We start from the raw sequence: 24,976 nt of genomic DNA on the forward strand, positions 1-24,976 counted from the left end.
TTGTTTGGTGAAGCTGCTGCTATTATGTTCAAGTCCCTTCAGGATAAGGGCAAGGCTTTGCAGGAACTAAAACATGGTTGTTTCTTCTTTGCCTAAATTTCAGAGAAACTACCCCAATAAACCAGCCTTTGTTTGTAGGCAATCTTGCCCTCCTCCTAAGGGTAAGAATGGTGGCAAGCGGACTCCTGCTAAGTCTACTCAGACTTCTGTGCCTCAGAAGAAGTCTCCTTTTCCAGGTAAACCAGGTGCTGTTTGACTGTCATATTCTTCCCAGCCACTTTCCTCTTTCTGTTCGCCTTTCTCTCTCTTACTGTTTGGCTTCAGATTAGTCAGGATTCCTGGGTCCTGTTCATTATTCTGTAGGGGTATTTCATGGTTTGAAAATCCCTTCCCCTTTTATAGGTATTCCTCAGCCCCCTCAGGAAAACTTTCCTCCTTTCCAGAGGTGCTTTGGGACCTTTTGACTTAGGGTAGTATTCAGGAGGTACACGTATCCCAAATTGGAAGGGCGTTTTACTCCAGGATGTTTCTAGTACCCAGAAAAGAGAGTACTTGGAGACTATTTTATACCTATTTCATCTAAACACTTTTCTGAAGGTGCCCTCCTTTTAAATGTTATCCTTTTAGAGTTTGTTTTCTCTTCTGCTTCCTGAGGTTCTCATGGGAGAGAACAACTCCGAACAGGAGACAAAGTCAGTAAATGAACTTGTAATTAATTTGTCAGACTATAGTCAACTGAAGCTGAAACAGGGGCCTGACTTTCATATCCTCTGCATGTACTGAAGTAAGTGAATTGCTGACTGATTTAAGAGTATTTGATAGAAATGTGGCACTTCTTTTTTCTAAAAACGATGACAGAGCAAGAAAATATTTTACACCTGCCATGCCTAACCATGTAGAATCTTTTATTAGAGCTTGTGAAAATGAAATTTGTAATAGTTTCTGTACTAGTAATAGAGGCTCTTTTTACAGTCTTACACAAGATGAGAGACATGCCCTGTGCTCTCTGCAGAACAATCGAGCCCTAAGCATAAAACCTGCAGACAAAGGAGGGGGTGGTGGTGTTCTGAATAGGGTTGACTATGTTCATTCTATGAAGGAAATGTTGAGTGTTACAGATACATATGTCCCAATAACACATATTCAGCATTTGAAAATTGTTAAAAAATATTAATGAATGCTTATATGATTTGTTAATATGCAGACAAATAGAAGAGCAGCTATATAGATTCTTCACAGTTGATTACCCTAGAATACCTTACATCAAAGTGTTGCCCAAAATACATAAATGTTTAGACAAACCACTACTAAGACTAATTGTAGATGGAGGAAGACTGGGTTACAGAGCCCCTTTTGATATATGTGGAGAGTAAATTAGGACCTATAGTAAGGCAGATTTCCACCATTTTGAAAGACACTTCCCATTTTCTGAGAGATCTGAGGGGATTAAATGAAACACCAGGGCTAAGTAGTTGCTATATGGTCACCCTTGATGTACAAAGCATGTTCACTTGTATACCCAATGAATATGGGGTTGAGGCAATAAGTTGTTGTTGTCTTTCGGCTTTTCCCGGTTAGGGGTCACCACAGTGGAACTCCGGTCCACTAATGATTGGCAGTAGTTTTTTATGGTGCCGAGTTGCCAACTCGCCACCCAACCTTCAACGAAGGCATGCCCATTCACGCATGTCTTTTGGAACGCCACTCTACCGCAGAGAGGACATGCAGACTCCACACAGAAGGTACTCCCCGCACTCCAGCCAAGAACCGAACGGGAGAACCTCTTGGGGTTAAGGCAGTAAGAAGTGAACTGAAAGAAATGGGGAGCAGTGATACAAATGAAATTGTTGATTTGCACATTAGATTTAATATTATCTAGCAAATATATTTGTATATGATAGCAATATATATTTACAAAAATGGGGGGTTGCTATGGGCACCCCCTGTGCAAACTTATATGTGAACATGGTAGTTTATTATTGGGAGAAACAGTATTTATTTAACAGTTGTTGTTTGTCTTTTGGCTTTTCCCGGTAAGGGGTCGCCCCAGCAGAACTCTGGACCGCCAATGATTGGCAGTAGATTTTTACAAAACGCCGAGGTGCCAGCTCGACGCTCAACCTTCAACGAAGGTACGCCCATTTACGCACACATGTCTTTCGAACGCTACCCAACCGCAGGGAGGACATGCAGACTCCACACAGAAGGCACTCCCAAGCCCAACCAAGAATCGAACGGGAGAATCTCTTGCTGTGAGGTAACAACGCTACCGCTGTACCACCACGGCATTTAACAGTGTGTACAATAAATACATTAATATGTATAGATGTTTTGTCGATGACACCTTTATGCTGTGGGAGGGGGAGCCATCACTATTGGATTTCATTAAGTACTTGGAATCCACAACCGACTTTTTGAGATTTACAACATCCTTCTCACTTCCTTCTTTGGGTAAAATCAATACCAGGCTCTTTAGAAAAGCCTGTTGGAAAAATAGTCTCTTGGTTTGTGCATGCATCCTAAGCACATATTCCCAAATATTATCAAAGGGCAATTAATTAGAGCTAGCAGTATATGCAATGTGCAAACTGATAGAGAAAGAAGTTAACTACTTGGAGCAACTATTTCTGGAGAGGGGGTATCATACAAACTGTAAAGAATGAAACTGCTGTTAACAGTAAAGGAATTCATCTTATCAGTGTAAAGCCAGCAATGAATGCAACTGTAAAAAGGAACCTCAAGCATAATGATAAAGTACGTTTTGTTACCAAGTATGCTAGTGATACCAGCAAGGTTTGTGATATAATTAGCAACAACTGGCATTTCCGGATAACTGATAAGGAAACAGAAAATATTATTGGTAGAGTACCCAGTTGTGCATATAAGAACAAGAGCAATTTAAAACAGTTACTTTGTAACGATAGGCTAAAGAATACTGTGTCCTCACTGAAGTTTGGAACATATCCTTGCAATAAGTGCAGAATGTGTCAATGTGTTTCTTCTGTACAGGAACTTAAACAGCCTATTTTGTCCTTCATATTTCAGCCTAGATTCTATTCTACTTGTGGAACAACTAGTTTAATATATATGGCAGAGTGCACAGGATGTACATGTTTTTATATAGGGAAAACACAGAAACGGTTCCGAGACAGAATCTATCAGCATATGTATGATGTAAAAAATAAGAACAAATTAAATGCTTTAGTTAAGCATACAATGGAATTCCCTTCACACAACTTTAGGTTTAGAGCCCTACAAAATGTTAATAATGACAAGAGAGGGGGTAATTTAAACAACTTAATTGAAAGAATTGAATTAAAGTGGATATTAAAGCTGCAAGCTCATGTATACCCTGGGCTGAAGAACTATGTGTGCATTAAACCTGAGCTAGAAGCTCGCTCACTTAAATAAGATGGAATAGTCTGCGGATCCACCAATAAGTGCCACACGTCCTGAATGGTAAAAGCCAATTTTATTGTAACAAAGAGAACTTATCACGAACTAGCTACAACTCCGAGAAATCAGAATACATACTGTTGATATAATACATTCTATGATAAACTGTTAAGTGCTTTCATCCATAACATCTGGGCTTCATCAGAACTGAACGCCAAATACAAGAAAATGGTTTAAAAACCGTTTTTGGCACCAAAAAATTCAAACTTCTTAAAGAAACAGTTGCGCTCAATTTTCAATGGCGCTAAATTTCTAATACATATCTTCCTACAGTTGCAAAGTATAAAACAGATCATACCTAATAATCAACTATCAACAATAACTAAACTCCACTTAGTAATATGTAAACTAGTTATGTTAAGTTGTCTATCTCGCCTTCATTCTTGCTGGATGGGTTCGGAGCCGAACTCGGCTCCGACTCGGCCACTCTAAAGCTTGAGAGTAGGTTCCACCGGCTCAAGGCCCCCCTTATATCCCACAATGCTAGGCGTGAATTACCTCAGATCTCGTTTGCCGCTACAGCGATCGAGGTGTTGTTTTTTCTACCGGCTCAGGTCAGTGGTATTAGACCGTCTTTAAAGCTATTTAAACCCTTTTTCTAGCTTAGTTTTTTCCTTTTTAGCTATAGTGTAGTGGATATTATCCTTTCTACCCTTATCCAGCCCCTTTCCCACAAGAACTGATAAGTTCTTTCCTTAGGCCTTCGGGCCCTCTATCCCTGATAGTGGTGTGTATGTGTTTTGTAGGGATTTATTTTGTATAAATAACTAATTTCTTTAGCTTTTAGTTAATTTACCTTTCTGATAGTGTAATCGGTGTGTGTGTGTTTTGTGTGGTGATTACACTTCTATTCCTTGAAAATGTCCAAGGATTCAAAGGTCTCAGGCTTCAAGAAGTGTGACTCGTGCTGTCAGAAAATGTCTCTGACAGACGGTCACACTTCTTGTGTGTACTGCCTGGGACCTTTACACCTGCAGGACTCTTGTGCTGTATGCCATGGCTTCAGCCCCAGAGTCCTGCAGGAAAGAAAGGACAAACTCATCCTCAGGGGTTTGCTCAAGCCTGAAGGTTCCCTAACTGCTTCATCGGGAAAACCTTCCAAGGCTTCTAAGACCTCGACTCCAGTTTCTGAGTCGAGGCCTAAGGCTTCGAAGCCTACTGCTACATCAGCTCCGGCTGGAGCCGATGAGTCTTTGACTACAGTTTCTGTGGTTCCCTTGGCTCCGGCTGGAGCCGAGGTATTGGAAATTCCTGGGTCGGCTCCGATCAGACCATCGGAGCCGACATCTAGAAAGAGGTCGAGGTCACCATCCCTTGGCTCCGTTCATTCGGCTCCAGCGTCTCCCTTGCTGTCTGAACGGAGCCACAGATCTCACTCCTCCAGGTCATCGAGGCTCTCGGATCATGACCTCCAGAGGGTAGTGAGTCGACTTCTAAAGTCCGAGGCACTGGCCCAAATGCTTCAGAGCCCGACTCATCAGTCGATGCCTCAACCTATTCCTCTAAATATTCCTCCTCCGACTCCTTTGAGCTCGGGCAGGCGTCGGAACCGAGACTGTGGTAGCGTCGGAGCCGATACATTTGTCTTCGACTCTGTCGTCGGCTCCGATTTCTTCTTTTGAAGAATCTCGGCGCCGGACTTCCCTCGTCGGCTCCGAGGGGGTGAGTGGCATCGGACCCTTGTCCGACCCCCCTCTCCCTCTCGGTGCTTCGGCGCTGGTGAGTTCGGCTCCGACATCGGCCTCGGAGCCATCTCTGTCGGTGCCGAGGGAGGTTCTCAGCTTCTCGGAGCGGGGACCTCTGGCTCTGCCTGACAGGGGTGCGTTCGAGGTCATGCGGAGAGTGTTGGAACCTTGTTCAACTCCACAGTCGGCTCCGTCCGTCCCTCCCTCTTCGGTGCCTCAGGTGATGTCTACTCACTCCCTCATCCCAGACCGCAGAGAGCCAGCTCCTCAAGAATCCCCTGTGGGGATCTCATCCTCTTCCGAGGCCTCCCCTGAATTGGCAGAGGAGCCCCCTAGGAAGAGAAAGTGTAAGAGGAAACACATAGACTCACCTGAGTCTGTCACCTCTGACACAGATTTAGAGGATTCCGAGGGTTCCCCCCGTTCCCCTTCTGAAGATGTCTCCTTTGCGGACATTCTAGAGATCCTGAAACAGAGGGGAAATTGGCCAGCCCTTAACCCTTCGGAGGATGAATCTGTGTATCTTGAGGCGTTTGGCTCTCGCCCTTCCACCTCCTGGGTGTCCCCCCCTTTGATCCCCTCATGCAGGTGGTGGCAAAGAAAGCCTGGACGGCTCCTGACTCAGTGGACCCCACCCCCAGGAGACCTTCTAAATTTATAACAGCACCATCTGACAAACAATTTCTGACCAAGGGTGTTACTGTGGATGCTATGGTGGTAGCTGCTGCCACCAAGAAGGAACTAGCTGATCCTTCAGTACCTGTTCATCCCCCTAACAAAGAATCTAGGTCTATGGACAGGTATGGGAAGCGGATGTTTTCGTCAGCGACCTTTGCAATGCGTTCGCTGAACTACCTATGCCATTTCACCCGTCTCCAGAGAGACTTGATCAAGGAAGCGAGTGAGATGTTGAAGGATCCTACAGCTGCAGATTTTCAGGACAAAATGAAAACCCAGCTGACTACCCTGAATTCGATAGCTAACTCCTCCATGCGCCTCCTTTCATATGCGGCTGATGGAGCGAGCAGAGCCACAGGGACAGGTGTCGCCTTACGCCGGCATGCCTGGATGCGACTATGCAATTTTGCGGACCCCTTTAAAACGTCTTTCACTAATTCCCCGTTTGATGGATCATCTCTCTTTGGTCCTCAGGTGAAAGAAACCTTGACTAGGTGCGAGACGGATGGCAAAACTCTATCTGCCGTCGGAGTCCGTTTTTCTACTCCTTCTAGACCTTACCCCAAAGGCCAGAAAAGTGGAAAAATGTGGTTCCGCAAACAATCTCAAGGGAATTTGCCTGACGACAGAGTCGTTCCCTCCAGAGGCAGAGGAGGGAACAATAATGGTAGACGATAAGCCCTAGAGGCAGAGGGGGTCCGCAGAACCAGGGCAATCAAGAAACCTTTTCCGATAAGCCTTTTCAGCATCCCTGAGGTGTTGCCCGACTGTCCACCTTCGGAGGCAGTCGGGGGAAGATTGTCACTGTACCCAGAAGCCTGGCTATCCCTAACTCAAGACAAGTGAGGTACAGTCCATCATTTCCGAAGGCTATTCCATTCCCTTCGTTCGCATTCCAAACCGATCAAAAAAATCCCTTCCAGATGTTCCACCTGCTCAAAGGGATCTTGCAGCTTTGGAAATTTCAAAGCTGCTGGCAAAAAGAGCAATTCAGCCAGTTCCAGCACACCAGCAAGGATCCGGAATCTACTCCAGGTTCTTTTTAGTTCCAAAGAAAACAGGGGACTGGAGACCAATTTTGGATCTCAGTATATTGAACAAGTCGGTCAAGAAAACAAGATTTCGGATGGTTACGCTACAGTCCATCCTTCCCCTATTGGGAAAGGAAAACTGGATGTGCTCTATAGACCTTCAGGATGCGTACTATCATAAAAATGAACAGACGCTCCAGAAGATTCCTCCGCTTCAGGCTGGGAACCAGTCATTTTCAATTCAGAGCCCTGCCCTTTGGTCTCACCACAGCCCCCTGGGTGTTTACCAAATGCATGGCAGTGGTAGCTTCTCACCTGAGACGTCAAGGATTCCAGGTGTTTCCATATTTAGACGACTGGCTCCTCACAGCTCCCACCAAGCATCTTCTTCTAATGGCCAGGGACTACACCTTTCGCATTTGTTAAAACTTAGGCATTTCAATAAATTGCGAAAAGTCTGTTTTGTCGCCTTGACGTGTTATTACCTTCATAGGCGCAAATCTAGACACAGTCAACATGTCTGCGAGGCTAACAGATCAGAGAATAATAGACATACACAAACTGGTCTCGCTCCTCTTCAGCAGCAACAGAGTCAAAGCCAGGTTAGTTCTGAAAGTATTGGGGATTATGGCGGCTGCCATACCTCTGCTTCCACTAGCCAGATTCCACATGAGAATCCTTCAATGGATGCTCTTCACACAATGGTCATACCAGCAACTTCCGATGTCCCACACCATTATGATTATGCAAACATGCAGGAATCATCTTCTGTGGTGGATGTCTTCCCCTCAGCTCTTCTTGGGAAGACCCTTTGTTCCTCCCCCTCCGGTTGCTACTCTGACAACGGACGCCTCCCTGATCGGGTGGGGGGGGCATTATCAGGGCAGAACTGTCCAGGGCACATGGCAACCAGACGAATGCCACTTGCACATAAATGTTCTAGAGATGAGAGCAGTGCTTTTAGCGTTGCAAGCCCTTCAAGACTCTCTTCCCTTGGGAACGATAGCAATCCAGACAGACAATATGTCTGTAGTGTGGTATATCAACAAACAAGGCGGAACCAGGTCCTATCCCCTATGTCGAGAAGCACTCAGACTGTGGCAATGGGCAATTTCTTCTCAGCGGTTTCTGATAGCAATGCACATCCCCGAGAAGTCCAATCAAATCGCGGACAAGTTGAGCAGAGCTATCCTCATGCCTCACGAGTGGTCTCTGAAAGATTCTATTGTGAGAAAAATTTTTCTCATGTGGGGTCAGCCTTGCTGCGACCTTTTTGCTACTCCCCAAAACAGCAAGTGCAAAGATTATTTCACCCTATTCCCGCTACCAGGCCAGCCCAGCAGAGACGCTCTAGTCCAAGTTTGGCCCCGGGGACTTCTGTATGCATTTCCTCCCTTCCCACTAATCTCTCAAGTGATACAGAAAGCTATCGCTCAGAAGGCCTCCTTGATCCTCATTGCTCCTTACTGGCCTCGACAGGTTTGGTTCCCCTTTCTACATCAATTTCTGTTGGAGCAACCTTGGCATCTGGACCTAGTTCCAGATCTTTTGATCCATCAGTCGGGTCAGTTTCATCACTCCCTCCCCTCTCTGAACCTCACTGCTTGGTTCCTCCAATTCCAACCTTAGCCAGGCTTCCTCAAATATCTCACGCTGTTCGAGATATTTTGATAGCTTCCCATAAATCTTCCACTCGAAGATTTATCTGAGTAAGTGGAAGCGTTCGCCTATTGGGCTCAAGGAAGGGACATAGATCCTTTCACGGCTTCCATCCAAATAGTCCTTGATTTTCTAGCTGAACTCTTCCATGCAGGTTCATTTCCTTCTACTCTTAAAGTTCAATTGGCAGCTATTTCTAACTTTCATGTGGGCGTCTCAGAGTCTGCCATAATGTCCCACAAACTTTGCAAAGCCTTTTTGAAGGGAGTTTTTCTACTCAGACCTCCTATAAGAAATCCTCCTCCTCCTTGGGACCTAAATTTAGTTCTCAGTTCCTTGATTCTCCCCCCTTTCGAACCTGCAGCTTCCTGTTCTTTAAAATTGCTATCATGGAAGACTCTCTTTCTGGTAGCTATTACTTCAGCTAGAAGAGTTTCAGAACTTCATGCACTCAGCTGTCGACCTCCTTATCTGTTGTTCCATAAGGACAGGGTATCCTTACGAACCAACCCGTCCTTTTTACCTAAAATATCCTCGGCGTCTAACCTAAATCAAAGCGTTGACCTCCCTGTGTTTTTTCCAGAATATTCTAATAGGTCTGAACAAAAATTGCATTGGCTAGATGTTCATCGTCAGTTAAGGTACTATTTGGATAGAACCAAACAATTCAGAAAATCTGACCAGCTGTTTGTCTCTTATGCAGAAGGCAGAAAGGGACTTTCTGTTTCTAAGGTATCACTATCTAGATGGCTAACATCTCTAATTTCCATTGTCTATGAAATAAGACACCAAAAGCTACCTAACAAACCTAAAGCCCATTCCACCAGAGCTTTGGCTACTTCTATAACCTTCCAAGACAGACTGCCTATAGACACCATTTGTGCAGCAGCTACTTGGGCTACTCCTCACACTTTCATTTCACATTATAAGTTGGATTTAGCTTCTAGGCATAGAGCTAACTTTGGTTCCACTGTGCTCAAGAGTCTGTTCCGTTAGGCCACCCGGGACAAGGTGCTAGGGACGCAGTCCCATCCAGCAAGAATGAAGGCGAGATAGACAACTTAACATATAGAAGTTATGTTCTTACCATAACGTTCCATGTTAGTTGTCTTCTTCTCGCCTTCTTTCTTGCGTCCCACCCTCCTTCCCCCTGGCCTGGACAGACCTAGAGGAGTTTGATTGTGACCTCTCTTTCTACCACCTCTTTGCGATAGGTATATGCTCTACTGTGCATTTTTTCCTACATCAGGCTTAGGTCACCTTTTCTCCTTCCCTTTGTTTATAGAGGTGGACTCCTTTCCAGTTTTTTCCTGGTTGTATTATTAGCTGGGCCTAGCTCACAAACGAGATCTGAGGTAATTCACGCCTAGCATTGTGGGATATAAGGGGGGCCTCGAGCTGGTGGAACCAACTCTCGAGCTTTAGAGTGGCCGAGTCGGCTCCGAACCCATCCAGCAAGAAAGAAGGCGAGAAGAAGACAACTAACATGGAACGTTATGGTAAGAACATAACTTCTATTTTTTTAGTATTGGGGGGGGGGGTACATGTGATTTTCACTGAAGTCACAGGAAATGTCACATTTTTTAATTATGTACATATATTCTTGAGCAAACTTTTTAAAAGGTATTTTTTAATAGATATGTTTTGGAAGGTGGACGCCCCATCTTTTTCCTGGAAGGGGATGTTCCCTTACACTTTCCCTTCCCCTCATTCCAAAGGTCCACAACATTGGCTGCACCAGAGTTGCCACAGTTTACAATTCCTTTCCTTGCTGTACATCTCCATCTAAGTGTTTGCAGCTTTTCACAGGAAACCAGTACAAAGTATCTTCATCTGGCAACTGATCAGATGTTTTCCACTCCACTAGTTTCACCTTAATTTGGGGATTCGTTGCTGTATCCTGCTGTGTTGTTTTCAGAGTTAGATTTTCTGCATTAAATCCTTCACTTCGCAGGTAATCCATAACCTCAATTTCTATTTCTTTAACGTCACATATGATGCTAGTCCGACTAATGGGACTTTTTCCTTTAAAAGTGGTGGTATTTCCCTTTAAATACCTCTGTGTTCAGGGACTACTCAAAAGCAAATCTTTGGTTAAGTGATGATTTGGTAAGTTCCCCTGTAATTTTCCTTCGATGGATACCATTGCTAAAAGCAGCTGCATGTGCCTCTGACTTATACTCCCATTGAAATAATTGTGTTGATAAGGCAGTTATTATCCATACCAAATGTGAGAAATTTAAATATAACCCACCAGTGGTGGAATACCTGTATAAATTATTTAACAAGAAAAATAAAGCATATAAGGGATGTCATTAAATCTTTCTTAAGAACACACTTAAGCAAACTAGTAAAGAGGTTAAGGGAACTATTAGGAAGCTCAAAATGAGTGTGAGCTTAAAATAGCTACTAAAATCAAAAATAACTACAAATTTCCCCTTAATTATGGTAGAAAGTTAAGAACCAACACCCAACAATGTTCAGAGCTAGTGACATTAATATTGCAAACTCTGATTCAAAGGAAATAATTTCTATTCTAGCTGACAGATTTAGTGGAAATTTTACTCCACCCACAGTTGTAGCTCCCCAACCTCCTTTTTAATGACTATGAAACAAGTTCTCTCAAAAGCTAAGAACACCTCATCTATCGTCCCTGAAAATAGTCCAGGTTGACTGATTATCCTTTCCAAATATGGCCTGTCTTAACCCGATTTAACCTCTTTAATCCTTGCCTTTCCACTGCTTTCTTTCCTTAAACCTGTACGATAGTCATTATAATGCCATTATACAAGGGTGGCCCAGCCTCAGACCCTAGTAACTACTGACTCAGTCTGACTAGCATCGTATTTGAAGCTATGGAGCATATTATCTTTAGAACTCCGTAATCTGGGCAGCGAAAATTTCTTAACCCTGCACTCTCATCAATTCCCATTTGTCAAAGGAAGGTTCTGCCCCTTTACTCTCACTAATTTCTTTGGAAAAGTTACCAAGGGCCTACCTCTTTAACCTCATTATCTTATGTGAAAAAAGTAACCAAAGCAGTGCATAGTGGTTATGCAGTACAGATAGCATATCTGGACCTAGCCAAGGCCTTTGACGCTATTTTCCATGTAGGCATTATTGACAGCCTTGTAAATCTGAATATAAATCCTTGTATTGTGCTGTGGATGGCTAACTGGTTGTTTGTCAGCATCCATGTGACTTGAGTTGCAGGTGCCAGTTCTAAAACAGATGTTATCAGTGATGTACCACAGTGCACAGTGTTGGGTCCTTTCTTATTTGACACCCGTTTGTGAGACCTTCAGGCCAGCATGTCTGCCCTTTGGTTGTCTAAGCTTGCAGATGACTGTAAATTTGGGTTTTGCTGGTCGATCTTCCACTAACAATTGCTGCAACGTGGGATACACTTTAAAAAAAAATTGGTGCAAGAAGGACAGTGATCTCGAATTAAATTTGAAAGAAATGTAGCATAGTTCATTTTGGCAAACAAAACATTTTCACTAACCATGTCAGTGACGCACCCCTCCATTCAGACATTCTTGTAAGGGATGTAGACATTGTTGATAATTCCTTATCATTTGACTCTCATGTGTCTGCAGTAGTTGGCTCATCTGATTTTCAAAGGTATTTCCACTAGATCCATAGAAGTCTTACTTCCTTTTTACACATACCTCAACATATCGGTTATTGAATATAATGCGCCTTTTGGGATGTATGTGTTTAAACTATATCACTCAACTTGAGAAGCCTCAGAAATCCGTAACTAAATGATAAGAAGTTGTCTGTTTCATTCTGACTTCACATGTGGGTCTCTGATCCGGTTCACCCGCTTTATACAGACTCGCATTCCAGTCTTGTGCTCCTCCCTCTACCCGCAGTGCCCCAAGCTACTCACAGCTCCCCCAGATCTTGTTTGCCTCCATCAGTGACAGATGCAGTCTTCAGCATCCTAGAGATTTTGTGGTCTACAGTTATCCATTTTTTTTGTGCAGATAAGTTTTCTTAGGTTTAAAATTGTTATGTTTCTTCCCTTTCTCTGCCTTCCCTCCCTCTAGATTTTGCAAGTGTCACTTTTTTTGGGTGTTGCCTCTTCCCTGCCTCTCTTTGGGCCACGGCCCTCTCTTCTTTCATCTCTTGGCTTCTTAAAAAAAGAAGAAAAGAAAAAGATAGTTTAGATATTTTCAGGTTGTTGTGTTTGATGCTTGCTTTATTAGAATTTTGCTCTGCATAAGATTTCTGCTATTGGGTGATTCATTGGTAGTACTGGAGACGCCTACTGGGTTTAAACGGTGCTCAGAGTGTGGGCAAAGGATATCCCACTCTGATGTGCATAGCAGCTGTGTTTACGGTCTTGGACCGGCTCATCTGTAGTCTAGGTACTCTATTTGCAATGGTTTTAATCCTTGTGCGAATGTCGGAATAAACGTATTCTGAAAGGGCTTTTGCCTTCCTCCTCTTCATCTCCAGGGGATCAACCCTGCTTTATAGCCAATTCTTCATCTCTTGAGCCCAAGAAGTGTCCTTATAAGTCCCTAAGGGCTTCTTTGGAGCCTCCCAGCCAAGTTTTCAAAGGTTCAGGTCCAAAGTCCTTGGATCCTAGACCTGTTTCACCTCCAGCAGATCCAAAGCTCCCCTCTGATCAAACTGGGTCGACCTCGAACTCTTTTTCTGTGTTGTCAGATCCACAGCACCCTTCGGCTCTGAATAAGTTGATTACGAAGCTGAGCTTGGCTCCATAAGATCCTAGGTATCTCTCATATTCGATGGGAATGGCTCCTAAAATACAGTATCCTCTCCCTTGAGTCCTAAGTCCTCGGATACAAGAGTGAGGAGTCAGACACCAGAACCCTCAGGTCGGTGTCCCTAACTTCAAGCTGGGAGCCAGTCATTACCAATTCAAAGCCCTGACCTTTGTATTCACCACAGCCCGCAGGGTGTTTACCACATGCATGGCAGTGGTTGTAGTTCACCTAAGACTGCAAGGTTTTTGGGTTTTCCTGTATCTGGATGACTGGCTTCTAACTGACCCAACCAAGCATCAACTTATTCAAGACAGGGACTCCCTTTGTCGAATATCCAATTACCTGCCTATTACCATAAACGTGGCAAAGTCCCCAACCATTACCAGTTCAGACACTGGAGTTTATCGAGGCTGTATTGAACACATCAACCCAAACAGCTTCCTTGCCTCTGCATCGGATAGAATTTTTGAGGGATCAAGTACAAGCTATATTAATCCATCCGTCACCTCCTGCAAAAGTTATATTGCCATATGTCTGATTCATGGCAGCTGCTGTACCATTGGTTCCTTTGGCAAGTTTTTACATGCGTATTCTCCAGTGGACCTTGGCTGTTGGTGGTCTGTACTTCACCATCCTCTATCTGCTCCTATCAAGCTGATAACTATTTGTAAAACTCATCTGAGATAGGTCATCCGAAAGGATCCACCAATCTGTTGCCAGACCATTTGTTGTTCCTTCTCCCACAGCTACAATGACTATAGATGCGTCCCAGCTGGGGTGGGGGTATCATTTCAAGGTTAAGATGGTCCAAGGCATGTGGACTCACCCGAAGACCAGATTGCACATCAGTGTCCTAGAGATGAGAGCGGTCCTGCTTGCACTGCGAGCCTTTCAGGGCATTCTCCCTTTAGGGACTATTGCAGTCCACAGATATGTCAGTGGTCTGGTATATCAACAAGCAAGGAGAAACCTGTTCGTAACCCCTGTGCAGAGAGGCCATGAGAGTTTGGGAATGGGCGATCTCTTCACACCGCTTTCTTTTCGTAACCCATATACCGGAGAAGTCCAAAGTACTGGAAGACAAACTCACTGTCCATTCTGACTCCTCATGAGTGGTTCCTCAATCAATCAGTGTCAGATCTGATTTTCAGCTGTTGGGGCTATCGTTGCTGCGACCTGTTTGCCTCCCCTCTAAACAAAAAGTGCAGCAGGTACTTCACTCTGATTCCCCCCTTCCAGGGAGTCCTCGATGGATGCTCTAGTCCACGATTGGCCCTCCAGTCTCCTTTATGCTTATTCCCCCTCTATCGTTGATCCCAAAGTTTCTATAGAAAGTCAAATGGTTGAAGAGCTCAGTGGTTCTCATTGCCTGTTATTGGCCTCATCAGATTTGGTTCCTCTTTCTTCAGTCTCATCTTAAATGTCCTCCATGGATACTGGAACCCAGTCAGGACCTCCTATCACATCCATCGCTACGTCAACACCAGGATCTACCCACCCTCAAACTGATCGTGGTTTCTCCAGTTCCGATGATTATCAAGGGGTCCGGGCTTTCTTACCCAGTTAGTTATATAGTATTAGCCTCCCAGAAAGCTTCCACCAAAAAAGTTTACAGAAGCAAATAGAAAAGATGTACAATTTGGGCTTCCAAGGAGAACATTGATCCTTATTCAGCCTCCATCTCAACTATCTTACTTTCCTTACTTCCCTGTTTAAAGAAGGGTCTAATTTTGCTATGATAAAACTTCAGTGGGCAGCATATCCAATTTCCATGCTGGGTTTTCTTCTGGTACTGTCACTTCTTCCAGACTATGCAAGGCTTTCATGAAAGGAATTTTTCTGCTCAGACCCCCCCGATTAAAGATCCTACTCCTCCGTGCAATCTCGCGGTAGTTCTCCAAGGACTGAGTCAGAAGCCTTTTGAACCTGCCGACGACTGTGACATTAAATTCTTGTCCTGGAGAACTATCTTTTTGGTAGCAGTCACCTCAGCTAGATTTCTGAAATATAGGCCCTCTCATCTAAGCCACCTTATATTATCTTTCATAAAGACAGAATTTCCCTTCGTGCTAACCTCTCTTTTGTGCCTGTAGTGACTACTGAGTTCAACATTAACCAGACCATTCAGTTACAAGTCTTGTTTCCAAATTACTCCAGTAAGGGTGAATATTTGTTGCATTTGCTGCATGTGCATAGGTAACTAAATTTTTATCTTGATAGGTCCAAACCGTTCAGAAAATCCGACCAGTTGTTTTTCTTTCTCACCTAATCGCCTAGGACATGAAGTAACAAAAATGACACTTACAAAATGGATAACAGCTTGCATATATTTAATTTACTTTACTACAAAAATGGTCTAAAGTTGCCCACTTCTAAAGCCCAGTCAACAAGATCTGTAGCCAAAACATCTGCCTTCTGTTTTGGAACTTCCATTGATGACATTTGTGCAGTAGCCACTTGGTCCAAATCCCATACCTTCATGACTCATTAAAATTGGACAGTGTCACCAGAAGTAGGGCTTCTTTTGTTTTGACAGTGCACTGGCATGCCCTTTCTTGAGGCCACCCAAGAGTTTATGTAGCTGGGGACTCTGACTCATACATGTGTCAGAATGAAACGGACATCAGATTTTTTAAGTTATGTACTTACCATAACTTGGCATCTGTGTTGTCCATTTTCATTCTGACTCACCTTCCCTCCCAACGATCCCCCAACCTATGATTTTTCTAGAAGACATACATAGCCTTTTTGGGACAGTTGTTCTGGGTGGAGCCCTTGGTTTCTTTTGTTTTACTCCTTTGTTCCTCTCTTATTACTGTATAGGCAGCAAATTCGATCTGAGGGAGCTTGTGGGTAGAGGGAGGAGCTCAAGACTGGAATATGAGTCTGTGTAAAGTGGCTGACCCAGATCCGAGACCCATATGCGAGTCAGAATGAAAGTGGACAACACAGGTGCCAAGTTGTGATAAGTACATAACTTAAAAATCAATAACCTCAAAAATCTTAGTTATTAGGACAAACTGGCAGCCCTCTCTCTTTAGCCAGTCTCTTGGAGAATTCTGTATGGACATTATGTCTAGCTTTTTGAGCCATGAAAGACCCAATTCTCTTTGACTTGCTATTCCTTTGCAGAACAAGTGATGCCTTAAATACCAAGAACTAAACCTTCATCAACAAATAAATAAGACAGGCCGATATAACAGTTTTGTCCCACACCCCTGGAACAAAACTCCATTACATGTGAAGCAGAGTAGAAACCTTGACACCTTCAAAGTAAACCTAGATAATTGGATGGGCAGCCGCAAGTTCTCTACTTGGTCTTTCTTGTTTTGCCCTTCTTGAGGCTGGAGTTTTTGGCTAGGCTTGTTCTGCAGACTGATTGCCTATGGGAAGCAAGCTGCATCCTCCTCCTGTGTCAGAGACACTTCTGATGAAATAAAATGCAGTGCAGTCTGTTTCAAATGGTAAAAAAATGGTAGGGTTCTATTCCACTGTGTTTTTTCCCAAAAGAAAACAAATGTTGCAGTTATTTACCAGAACTAGTAGCTATGAACAACTTTTTGAAAATGATTCAGAATAGCCATCGTAAAGTCTGTACTGTACTGTCCTTCATTGAATACAGTGCTTTTATAGCAACCTTGGACATAAAAATGCATGCCTCCATATCCCAAAACACCATTTCCATCCCATAAGAAATGTCTGAGATTCCATGCTAAGCTTTAGTGTTAACACACACACACACACACACACACACACACACACACACACACACCTGAAAAAGCAGGAAGTAATAGTTTGTCCTTCGTGTATCTCACTGTTGCAGCCTTTACTTTAGAGAAATTTGATTTAAGTTGAAGTCTGATGTCTGGTCTGACATTGAGTTGGGTGCCCTTCTCCCACAGCTGGGATGGTATCACCTTACCTCAGATGTCTTCATATACTTAATATATTGGTAGTATCCACCCTTGCTCTCTTCAGATGTTCATTAGTTCAGCTTTGTAGAAACTTATGCTATATGGGGCATCTTGTCAGTGATCAGACCAAGTCATCCAGCTTCCAAATCTTGAGGGCACCTTCCATGAACCCTAGGCCACTGTACAGCTCGAGGATAAAAATGTAAATTCAGTGGCGAGGGTGCCAGCACTTCAGAGCGAGAGAGAGATTATAGCCCTGCCAGACGGGAACAAATTAATAAAAATCTTATGTCCTGCTATAAAAGAGGTGGTGGAGGGAATGGCTACTGTAACACTGTTGTGTTGGGACGTCTACTTTTATGGTAAGTGTGCTATGTCCATCACTGTTTAGTAGTCTTAAGTTGGAGGTTATTTCAAGGGAAAGATCTTATCATATCAGTCTGGAAAACATTGATAGGCTCTGCCTCTCTTAACATGATTCATCATGAAAGATGTTATTCATAATAAAGTTCATTGATTGAATCTTGGGAAACAAGTAATAAATTGAAGGTTTTAAAGCATTTTTTCTGAGGGCAGTTCCTTGCCCCCCCCCCCCCTTTAGATGGAGGACTTGTATCTCTCACTTGAATCCGCCAGCTCAGAAGTTGCACAAACTATGGAGAGACTGAATATTCAAAAATCTCTTCTTCCCTAAAGTCACTTAACCCTGAGTTTGGTATATTTAAGTCGGGGATAAGCTCTTTACACATTTGTCTCCAGTGAGCATTGTTTGGAAATGCTTCAGGCAGTCTCAGTATGTTTTTCTTACAAGTTAACCAGAGGTGATATCATTGTGGTGTGTTAAGGCAATCTGTTATCCAGTTCTATTAGATGGTGTATGCCTGGAATGCACTGCTGACAAGCTACCACCAAATTAGACAAACTAAACAAATAACTGCGGTGGTGGTGCTGCGGTAGCGTTGTCGCCTCACAGTAAGACGTCCCGTTCGATTCTCAGCTAGAGCGTCTTCTGTGTGGAGGCATACGTGAATGGGGCGTGCCTTCATTGAAGGTTGTGCGTCAGGGCTGGTAACCCGGTACGTAAAAATCCACTACCAAACATTAGCGGACTGGAGTTCCGCTGTGGCGACCCCTAACCAGGAAAAGCCGAAAGACACAAACAAACAATAGTAAAACAAATAATAGGAAAAAGTGAGCTATATTACACAGCACCTTCCAAGGTCATAGAACAAGCTGCTAAATTACTTTAACATTGAATAGATAAAGTGGAGATTGAGAGATCAGTATGGGATTACCATGGTCCAACTTCTTGAAGTGCAGTAGATTGTAAACTTGATGGATATGAACCTACGAAAACTTTGGGATCAGCCACCAGATCTTTAGATCTTTGCCTACTCCATATTCCAGCTTCGAGAAAGGAACGGAAATGATGACTGTGTATCAACACTGGAAAATGATTCATGCCATCTCAAGTAGCAGCTTCAGTGATGACAGAAGCCTTGGGGCTCCAGCTGAGTGGGGGAGGTTCTTCATTTCAAGGGTCCTTCTTTTTAGGAAATGTGAGATCCCCTTCATTTGTAGATTCATATCAACCTGAAAGAAATGCTGGTAGTTCTGACATTAAAGGCGTTAAAATCTTTCTGACTGGACTTTGACTAGTGGGAACCACTTGACATAATGGCTGCATAAGTTTTGTTACTAACACTGTCTATCAATCTTCAGGCAGGTATAGGGGTAGTTCATTTGCCAGACAAGGAAGGTCCACTTGCAGAGTCTGAGTCTGATGGTTGTTTTAGATCACAATTGTGTCGCATCCTGAATTTTTCCAGAAATAGTCGGAATGTGGCGCATTTGATCAGGGATCTGTTTGCATCCCAGGAAAATGCTCAGTTGGTTATGTTTTGCGCTACACATAAAAGACCCATATGTGGCCTCTCAGATTTATGCACTTTTGATTACCTTGATTCAGAGTCCAACAGAGCGTCTCACACACACACACACACACACACACACACACACAACAAAAAAGTTTGGCTGATTGTGAGAGCATTTTTTTTTTCTGCAGAAAGCTGTGGTTTTCACTTCTCAGTCTGCTATGTTTCACTCATCTTTCTCTCCAGGATAAATCTTTTCCTCTGATGTTGAAGCAGAATTCTTCATCCAGTGTCTGAATGCTACAGCTTTGATTAGTTTTGATTGGTGACAGAAGCCTGTTTTCTGAGGTCATCCAAATAGGTTATGCAGGAAGCAAGGAAATGTACTAGAAAATCTACTTTTTTTAATCAAACCAGGAAAGGCTTATCTTTTGGCATTGAGTTCAGTTGTGAAATGCAGCAGATCTTTGATTATATATTTGCAGTTGCGTTCTAGGGTGTGTTAACTCCTTTGTAAAGCTATATTGTTATCCTTTTTGACCTGCCAACTGCAGGCTCTACATTGGCTTCTACACCAGTTATTTTTCAAGGGGGTGTTGCACTTATTTCTCCAAACTCTACTCCACTGACATTCTAACTTCAGTCTGGAAATGCACAGTATGAGCTGCTAACAAGCTCCATCTTGTAGTCTTGGGTTTGATTCATTTAGTTTATATTTGTGTACTGTGGGATTTTGAGTTCATTGTTGTCCTGGGTTTCCATTGAAAATGGGCCTCAATCCAGCGGACAAGCTAGTTAACAAAAATATAAATAATATAAGTAAATACAAGGAAAAATAAAAGGAATATCCTTTCCTTCCTGCTTAAAATCACATAAGTGGCCAGTGGGCTTACCTGGTTAACAAATTAATAAAAATATAAACTGAATGTTCATCATCCGTCTTTTTTATCTCCTATTTCTAGGGCCATACAGATCAAATCGTCTAAAGGATTGATCCACTTTTCTGTAATATATTGTGCTTTGTTTTGCTAAAACAAATAATTTCTGTATATTTTAGTCAATCTCTTCATTGTTAGTGGTGATTGGTTTCTTGACTTTTGCTAAGCTGTTTGAAGTTAAATAGCTTCCATATGTTTGGTCATCTTTCAGTGTTCAGTTTCAGATCTCTGACAACCATGGTTTTCAAAAACATATTAAAGACCAGTTTTAAAACATTCCTTATATACACCATGTTTTGTATATGCAACTTATTGTATTTTAATAACCAAACAATATATCCGCAATATTCAAAGAAATTACAAAACACTCTTGCAGTCACCAGCAAAATAGCAAAACATAACTTTAATAAGTGCTTTCATCCATTAAACTATGAACTTTTTTTTATCTGAAGAAGTTCACAATTTACTTTAGTGAATGAAAGTGCTTGTTAAACTTATGTTTTGCTATTTTCCTGGCGACTGCAAGGATGTTTTGTGAACTGTTGTGTTTTAGTAATCTGTTTGCTTTCTTCTCAGTCATACCAATGTGTACCATCCACTGATATTAAATAAATTCCAAACCCTACATGTCTCTCTGAGCTATTAATTTGCTTGTTTTATTATGGGTAGAACCTTTGTCATTTTGATGTTCTGTCAGACTAAGCCCCAAGTATTTCAACCTCTCATATTTCTGATGTGGACTGTGTTGGGCATTGCTGTCAGTATGTTTTTGTATGCAGATGGCTTTATGGTAGTCCTCCATTGTGTTGCCTCACATTAATGGACATGGCTAGTCATTAGTGCTTCTGACTTCTGTAGTTTTGCCAGAAAGACATTTTCAGACCCTTGCCATAATCTGTCACATTGATGGTAACAGGAACTTAAAGTTCACTGCTGTACACCCAAAGGGAGTATCCCACATCCTTTCTCATTGTTGTGACTGACATCATGGGGCTGTCATCTTGACTCTTCTGTATGTAAATTATGTTGTTGTCTTTGGCTTTTCCCGATTAGGGGTCGCCACAGCGGAACTCAGGTCCGCTAATGATTGGCAGTAGATTTTCACGGTGCTGAGTTGCCAGCTCGACGCCCAACCTTCAACGAAGGTACTCCCATTCACACATGTCTTTCGGAACGCCACTCGACCCGCAAGGAGGACATGCAGACTCCACACAGAATGCACTCCCCGCACACTAGCTGAGAATCGAATGGGAGAACCTCTTGCTATGAGGCAACAACGCTACCGCTGCACCACCGCGAATTATGTAAATATTTCACCAATATACTTCTGGGCCTTTTGTACTTTATTTTAGACCTGTTATTTTTATCCATAGTTCCTATTGCCATTTTAGTAGGTTGGATGATCTTGTATGTCAATAAACGCTTTGTCAGTAAGGAGAATGCAAAATGTATTGTTCCAAAGCCAATAGTTAAGAGTATTGGCTTTGGAACAATAAATTTTGCATTCTTCTTACTGACACAGCGTTTATTTTATTTTTCGTGTTTGAAGTTATTTGCTTGCTGCTATTTTGTGGATTGATCTTGTAATTCATTTTGACACTGACGTTTTTAAATTATAGTACTTACTTGGGCTAATTCTAAACATGTAATAAAGTGCATTTTCATTTCAAAAAGTTTATCAAAGACATATTGAACATCAGATATTTATTATGCAGGTTGCTAAGTCAAGAACTGCAGCTAAGTGTTTCCTTTTCTGTTTCTCTCTAAGGGAAAGGGCTACAGCTGAAGCATGTTTATTTCATCCATGGCTGCAGGAGGGTGACTTTATGATGACCCCCTGCACAGACAAGAGTGCGCACATTTTCCAGTTCGGAGAACAAATTAATACAGCAGAAGAGAGAATTGTACCGAGGAGTTTTTCACATGGACTATCTTACAGAGAAAATAGAGAAAGCTATCTTGATGACTCTGGCATAGAAGCTAAAAGGTTTCGGTTTGATGATTCATTTCAGCATCCTGAAGTTATTGGAGATTTGGTTTACTAGAAACAGCCAGTATATCCGTTTGCAATTTGCAGGGAAAAAGGGGATGCATTTATGTTTGTCCTTATGGTACTGTATACATGGCTATAAAGCTAATTTTTTTGTAAAATCAGCTGGAAATTGTTTAGCTTATTGGCAGCTGAGAAAACTTGATAAAGCACTGAGAATCTGCACTTTCAAAATGCTGAATCAGCCTTTGAAGTCCGATATTTGCACTTTCAAAAAAAAAATCTATGTATATGGATATGTTTAAAACTTGAGTCTAACATGTAGACTGCCATTGATTTAAAAATGAATGGAATAATTTGAACTTCAAAGAATAAATATTATGTCTTAATTATTTGTTAGCTAAAATATGCTAACTTAAAAGAGGGAACATACTTGTAAGTAGTTTTACATAGTGGCCTAATTTAGAATTTATCATTAAGGTTTGTGAATGAATTATGACCATCCACCTCAGGCTACTGCTTCTCTTGTAAATACCATTATTTTTTAAAGTGTTTAAAAAGGTTTCAGATTTTCCTTTCCTTCAAGAAGGGTTTACTTTTTTGTGTGTTTGTTTTGTTACTCTAATTGAAATGCATTCTGCATGCAACTTCATGGTATCACATGTTGCTCCACCTGTTTAAGAATGGCATTTAATGTTTAACTCCGATGGCAAGAGCTCTGTTTAATAAAATATCACTTGGATATTTTTATTAAGGATGGCATTGCACCTTCTCACTGCTCCTTGTCTGTGTGTATAGCTCTAGAACTGTTCAGTTGAGAAAGACTAAAAGCTGTAAGTGAGAAAAAGTGGCCATGGCAAACAAACAGCAGTGTCTAGAAAGGGAATTTCTCATATTACAAAGATCTACATTGTCCACAGCACAGAAGAGATCATTAACCATTTTACCATGCAGGAAAGGGTCATCCTTCCCTGTTCTGCTGAGCAGAGTGAGGGGTGATTGCTGGTGGACTCATTCTGTGCATTTATATAGTTCAGATTCCTTGACTTGTGTTATCTAGGGAAGAAAGACGAAAACTCATCTTTGTTACCCCACAGTGAGTAAATTGTGTTTTTGACTGTTGGGGACCTTGGCAGTACAAAAAAACTTCCAGTACAAATCAGTAAGTCTCCCTTAGTCAGTGTAAAATCCATGTCCATGTGAGACCTGGCTACTTATTTACATCTCTTGACCATTCATTTGGAGTCTCTGGTGTGATAGAAGCTGCCTGGAAGCCATGTGCATATCTGCATATTCTACTTGTGGAAGAGGAAGTAGCTCGTATTGCTTTAATCTGCAAGCAATCCTGGCATATCTAGGGCATTTTTATGACTTGAGTCTCAGTTATCCTCTAATCAAAATGCGTATTTCAAGCACTTTGTCACGTCACAACATTTTTGAGGGCAGTGCTGTAGCCCTTCACTAGATGGTTAAGCATTCTCTTAAATGGCCTCTGCATATTCAGTTTTCTTTGAAGAGGAGATTGTTTCACAATTAACATAACTGCTTATCTTTCATTCAGAACAGCTCATGAGTGGCTGTAAAGTCCATGTCTTGAAAGAGCATGATCTTGATGGCAGTAACCTCAGCTGAAGACCCTCATTTCTATGGGACACTAGGTTGTCTTTTTAAGTGGATCGGGTATACCTTAGGACTAACCTGTTTTCCTTCCAGAAGTGGTTTCAGAATTTTTCTTTAGCCAGATCATTCATTCTCCCTGTTTTCTTTGTAGGGGAATAATCCAAGACCGAGAGAACCCTTCACACCTTAGGTGTCCTTCATCCGCTTAGGTCTTAACTGCAAAAAGGGGGAATATGAATTCAGTATGACAGTCGAGTATGTTTGCTTCCTTTGCTCCTGGTAGAACAGGGGACTTATGTTGGTAAGGCAAACCCTTTCTAAGTAGATTGCTGACTGCACTGACCAGCTGCCACTTGAAAGATGAAAATGTGAAAGGATAGTCCACTTTAAAGCATATTGACTTTCCAGTGCTTTCTTCAAACATGTCTCAATTGCAGGTGTATGTTTTTTGTGTTTCACTGTTGCAGTCATCACATTTGGGTTATCTGCCTGCAGGTAGCCCTCAGCCGGCATGAATACCAGAGTCTTGGATTCCTGTGTCAGATGCTGTCTCTTCTTCCATGACGTCAGGTCGTCAGGGGTATAAAACATGCAGCCGACGCCATTACATCAGTCTTTCTTGCCACACAGTGCCCGAAGCAGAAGCAGTTCGCAAGTGCCGATCGGCCGACTCCTGAAAGTTTTGTTTTCGAGTTTCAGAACCAAAGTCTTCAAAAAGCTAAGTACCCTGTTGGGGAACCTTTTTCTTGCTCTTAACCGATGTCAGTAAAAGTTAATAATTGTCTTACCTGTGGAAAGCAAATACCTCATAAAGATTTTCATTCGTACTGCATTCCTTGCTTAGGCCCAGACCACGATGTCCCTCACTGTCGGTTTTGTGCCTTGTTCAACCCCCGAACTATTCGTCGTCGGGCTATATTTGCAGCAAATTATTTTGGTACTTTGTATAACTATCCAGAAATGGCTTCGGTAAGCCATCTGACTACCGATATTCTGAAAAAACGTAAGGATAAAGACAGAGACAGACCGCATAGGTTAAAAACTGCTGACATTTCCATTAAGCTAGTCACGAGTTCGCCGGTACTCAGTGAGGCGCTTTCGCAGGCCCTGATACCCGCTACTTCAGATTCGCAGGCCTCTACTGAGACCCATTCGGAATCCGGTATGCCGCGAGATGCTTCTTCGACTATGGAACCTGTGGATGTCTCTACCTTGGATGGGTCCGAAGCCGCTGTGCAGGCACCGGCTTCTGAGGGTGTATTCAGGCCTACAAGCTTGTATTTTAAACCAACGCCATCTTCTTCATCCAGGCCTAAAATTCAACCCACACCTAGAAAACCGACGTCCAAACCACATGCTCAGGCCCATATGCCTAACAAATGCTTAGAA

At 42.5% G+C, this 24,976-nt stretch overlaps 1 protein-coding gene across 2 annotated transcripts in view; it reads left to right on the plus strand.

The window, feature by feature from the left end:
- STK17B (serine/threonine kinase 17b) overlaps positions 1–23,503 on the plus strand; it is a 443,751-nt gene extending 420,248 nt beyond the window's left edge. For both annotated transcript variants that reach the window (XM_044060623.1, XM_044060624.1), the window contains exon 7: positions 21,746–23,503. In XM_044060623.1, coding sequence (XP_043916558.1) covers positions 21,746–22,022 — 277 coding nt within the window. In that variant the 3' untranslated portion in view covers positions 22,023–23,503. The remainder of the gene's footprint in view (positions 1–21,745) is intronic.
- Positions 23,504–24,976: the final 1,473 nt, after the last annotated feature.

Source organism: Protopterus annectens, chromosome 2.part0 (genome assembly GCF_019279795.1).
Source record: "Protopterus annectens isolate FY-2018-M chromosome 2.part0, PAN1.0, whole genome shotgun sequence".
NCBI lineage: Eukaryota > Metazoa > Chordata > Ceratodontiformes > Protopteridae > Protopterus > Protopterus annectens.